This window comes from Clytia hemisphaerica, unplaced genomic scaffold (genome assembly GCF_902728285.1).
Source record: "Clytia hemisphaerica strain Z4C2 unplaced genomic scaffold, Clytia hemisphaerica genome assembly, whole genome shotgun sequence".
NCBI lineage: Eukaryota > Metazoa > Cnidaria > Hydrozoa > Leptothecata > Clytiidae > Clytia > Clytia hemisphaerica.
This window is the reverse complement of record NW_027103993.1, coordinates 204,135-208,623: the sequence shown is the minus strand read 5'-3', so window position 1 is coordinate 208,623 and position 4,489 is coordinate 204,135. Positions and strand designations below refer to the sequence as shown.

The 4,489-nt window shown below is 37.1% G+C and overlaps 1 protein-coding gene across 1 annotated transcript; it reads right to left on the bottom strand.

Moving 5' to 3' along the window:
- Nucleotides 1-951: 951 nt before the first annotated feature.
- On the bottom strand, nt 952-4,183 carry LOC136811173 (uncharacterized). The gene is made up of 2 exons (XM_067067793.1): nt 3,869-4,183; nt 952-2,799 (listed from the first exon to the last, which is right to left on the bottom strand). The coding sequence occupies exons 1-2, from the start codon at nt 4,181-4,183 to the stop codon at nt 1,015-1,017; spliced, it is 2,100 nt and encodes a 699-aa protein (XP_066923894.1). The 3' UTR covers nt 952-1,014.
- Nucleotides 4,184-4,489: the final 306 nt, after the last annotated feature.

The window sequence follows — 4,489 nt, the reverse complement described above, 5'->3', positions numbered from 1 at the left end:
GTGAAAAATGTTATGTCATTTCGTCTTATAAATATTTTGAGGTATCCCATCCGCACGTTAGCCCAATTTTGGTCTTGAAAACCCCTTCTATGTAATTTGAAAATAATGCAACCGTAGAATAAAAAAAATATTATAATACTGAGATATTGGGTAAAGGATATTAAAAGCTATTACATCTAAACAAATTATTAGCCAAATTAGATAATACTTATGAGAAAGAAATCAACCAAAATCAATTTTCTCATACAAGGAACAATCAGGTGTCGAGAGAAATTAATTTAAATTTTCACAAAAGGGTTTTGAAAATTTGCTGTGAAACAGTGGAACTTTAAAAATCCTAATCGTATCGCCCAAATCAATTTTATAAGAAAAAAGCAACAATTTGAAACTCTATGGTATTTCGGCTAACTTGAGATTCATGGTCAAACTTATTTTAAAAGTCTCATAGGTGCATTCGATTTTTATAATCCAGTAAAGGCGTTTAGATCGATTTCGAGAGCGTCAACTGTATTGCTGATACCAAAGAAAATATGCAGTATTTCAACATTAAAACCAAAAATTAACGTAAAGTATTTAAATATTTAATCACATTCATAAATTGTTATGGGGGGGGGGTTTCATGGTTGGCGGAGGAGCGGAATCGGCCCTTTTTTCGGACGGAGTGGCGGAATTTGGCGAAAATTTTGACGGAATTACGGAAATTGGGTTCTCTGGCGGAGACGGAAGATTAGACAATTTTAGTGCGGAAAAACGGAATTTAGCAAAAAAATTTGCGGAATTTCGGAATTGGTAAAAGATATTCAAAATTTGCGGAATTTTCGACAAAAATATTGAATTTCAAAGGAATTTTCGGTGACGGAATTTTGGTTCAATTTAAGACGGTTTGACGGAAATTGGAGAAAATATTGACGGAATTACGGAATCGGGTACCCCCTGAAGCCCCCCCCTGTTATGATAACTTCTGGAAAAAGACCTTTATTGATTCATCTTTTTTATATTAATGTCTCAAGGAATTTAAAATCCCAAATCAAGTTCTTCTCCTTTTACCATCTTTTGTGCATTTGTTTGGATCTGTTTCTTCTTTTCTTCGGTAATAGGTGCAATTGCCCTCATCTCTGTATCGATTGCTGATGTTTTCTTGTGGCAGTTTGCAAGAAACTCCTCGTGATGCTTGTCTACGATTCTCTTGATGTCTTCCTGAGCTTTTCTGCATTCTGCGCCCAGTTCCAATCTCAATTTTTCGAGCTTTGCTTTATTATGATTAGCATCTAAAATAAGGATTTCATCCAACTTTAAACACAACGGCATGAGATATTTCTTTGAAATTTCTTTATACGAGCCAGCAAGATGTTTGACGACATGGTTGACCTTGACTGCTTGATAAGCTGTTTGGTAGACAGTCTCCTTTGCCATGTTAGTTACTCTTTCGGACTGAGCGACTTTCTCTGCGTCAGCAACAAACATATTCAATGAGGGAGCCAGTGTTGAATTGATCAAGTTAGACAGTGACGTAAAGAATTGAAGAAGATCCACCCACTTTTGTTTGACTTGATTCAATGCATCTAATCCCTGGTTCAAGACCTCGATCATTCGTTTACTTGTAGCATCTTCACTTTTGAAATTCTCCAATCTCCTCAATTCTTCTGCTAAAGCTTGTTCTGATGCATCAAACCGCTTTTTTTCTTCTTCAGCGCGAATTCGAAGAGAATTCAACTCTGAGCGATGGGCTTCAACCTTTTTGTGAGCATTATCAATCATGTTTTGAGAGAGATTGCCCGAGCTTTCCGATGGTGCTTGTGATGGTGGTAGAGTTGGATTTGGATTATTGAATTGTGAGATTCCTGCTTTCACTTTCAAACTTGATCCGATCGTGTCCGAATCAGAAATGACTTTTTCTGCTTGATCGAAGAGCTTTTGAATCGTTGCAATGCTTTCAGGAAGCTTCTGGATTCCTTCTATTGTTTTGAGGGCATTGTCAATCAATATCATTAGTTGGTTTTTGATTGGTTTGTGATCTCCAGCGTCCATACCTTTGATGTTCTTTTTTATCATATTAAAAGCGCTTTCAGCTTCACGGATTTTACCAACTGGGATATCTTCGTCTCCTTTTTCAACTACCTTTTCTCTTAGTTTGATATCGCCTTTACTGTTGTCAAAATAATAAAGCAATATTTTAGCGAAGAAGTTGATTTGGCTGTTTTTTACCATAAATTCGTCTCGCACAAAATCAACCTTACGGTTTGCTACAGGCGTACCTTGTGCTGGATACTGCATATTTTGGTTTGGTGCTTGTTGTGGAAGCATACCATCCATTCCACCCATTGCACCAATGGTTCCCACTTGAACAGCAGCATTTGCTGCAACTTTAACGATGCTTGTCACGGTATCAGTCAATGATGCCATCATCAATTCTAGAGCACTTGGCATAGAAGCTATTGCTTCTTTCCAATCTTCCTTTGCAGTCTTGACTTGTCCTTCCATGTCTTTTAATGCCTTTTCGTTGGCTTTTGTAACCTGATCCAATCGTTCACTCTCTCGCTTAGCATTGTCGATATTGAGTTGGAGATATTCTAGAGCAGTCTTTACATCGGTCTGTTTGGCAAGCGCACCCAGTTGAACCTCTTCAATGACTTCAATGACATGCGTAAATTCCTTCACGACCTCTTCACATTTACTCTTGGCATCGTCGGAAACTTTTTTGATTGCCAGAAGTCTTTCAGGAAGAAAATTCTTAATGTCTGAAGGTTCCGATGTTGGAGACAACAGAATGCCCAATGCAGATCTCATTAATCCAGGTACCTATGGTGTTAAAATCAAGCTTAAAGGATTACCTTTGCTAAGGTTTTAATCAAATATTGAGTTTTAAGCCTTTTCGCTTTAAGTTTGTTGTTTGTATTTTACTTGTCAATTTTTACTGATTGTTTCAATTTTAAGAACTTTTTTACAAGATTGCAAAGATAATCCTTGTAATATGACATTTGAAGAATAGATTACAAACTACTTTTGGAAATATTATCCTTTGCTTGACGAGACTTCATTTTTGGTACAGAAGTACTTATCAATATTCGTCGTCACGTCAGAAAATCCTTCCGTCACGCAATCACGAAAAGCGCTGTGGGATACCGTGGGTTTAACATTTCGGAGAACAAAAGCATCCATGACAACTAGCGAATCCAACAAAAACAATACGTGAGAATCTTCATTTCAAATATTGAATTAAATTTGTTATGAGTTGAAATCTTGCTACTAACTTCGTTAACATTTTCGGAGAAAATTTATAGAATAATTGCAACTAATAAAACACTTCCACCAAAAAGTAAATCGTCTATATGGTGATGGAGTCGAAAAGCACCCGTTTTTTACAGAAAGTATACAGATGAAATCAGGAGACTTTATAGTACTCTAAGGTCCCGAATAGTAGGGGGGTCTGAATAAAAGGGGGGGGGGTCCGAAATTTTTGCAAAATATAATAAACGGGGGGGTCTGAATAAACGGGGGGGTCTGAAAATATTTAGGTAAATAAAGGCTAAAATCAGGCTATTTAGAGCAAAATAAGGGTCCTTCTCTTTGACAGCTGAAAATATTCTTAAAAACTAATAAACGGGGGGGTCCTAATAAGAACGGGGGGGTCCGAAATATTTTCGAAAATTAATAAGCGGGGGGGGGACGTCTATTCGGGACCTTAGAGTAGTACTACTGTGCCAAAACATAAGTAAACAAAAAGTAGCAGAAAAATCGGACCGACCGTGGGGTTTTTATGGGATGCTTTGTAAAAGCATTCAAGAGTACTTGTTATCGAGCGAGTGATAAACTTCTTTTGAATTCATATAAGACAAAATAAGAAAACTTTTTATAAATCTGTAATTACCCTTTCGCAGCTCATTGATATGTATTCCATATTTCCATCGGCTGTTCGAAAGGCTCTTTGCCCAGCTTGTGAAACTTGCATAAGACAAGCACGCAATGAATTTGTATTAGTTAAATGCTTGTATTTCTCATTAACTCCTTCAACTCTCAAATCCACTTCAACTCCTGTCGCGATATAACACAGTTGACCAAGAATATTGATAGCCATTGGAGCACCTGATAGTTTAGCTGACATTTGATCAAACGGTTGCATCATGGTTAAGAATTCATCTTGCTGCGAGACAATACCAGTCACGGCTTTGTCAACCTGTGCCATCCTGAATAAAGAACGAGGAAAGAAGTTGTGAGAAGATCTTTTATAGTAGCTTATTAATTTCGCATATCGAAATTATTACGATAGCCTTTCTATGTGTGTGGTGAGAAAATCTTTTGGGCGGAAGTTATGGTGTGGGTGTTTGACTGCGGGCGTACTACGGCCAATATAAAACAAAGATAAAAACAGCGCTTTTCTTAATAATTAAAATACGCTAGTGTAAGAAGTGTAACCAAGCCTTTGTAAACATTCATCTTCATCATGAGAACTTTTTAATGGCTGCTTGATTGCACATGCTTTTGAAACTGT

What these genes read in the sequence shown, in the direction of transcription:
- LOC136811173 (XM_067067793.1), bottom strand. Translation starts at nt 4,183, where the DNA reads ATGGCACAGGTTGACAAAGCCGTGACTGGTATTGTCTCGCAGCAAGAT. An exon ending in TATCAATGAGCTGCGAAAGG is followed by an intron (nt 2,800 to 3,868) that starts GTAATTACAGAT and finishes TTAACACCATAG; the next exon opens with GTACCTGGATTAATGAGATC.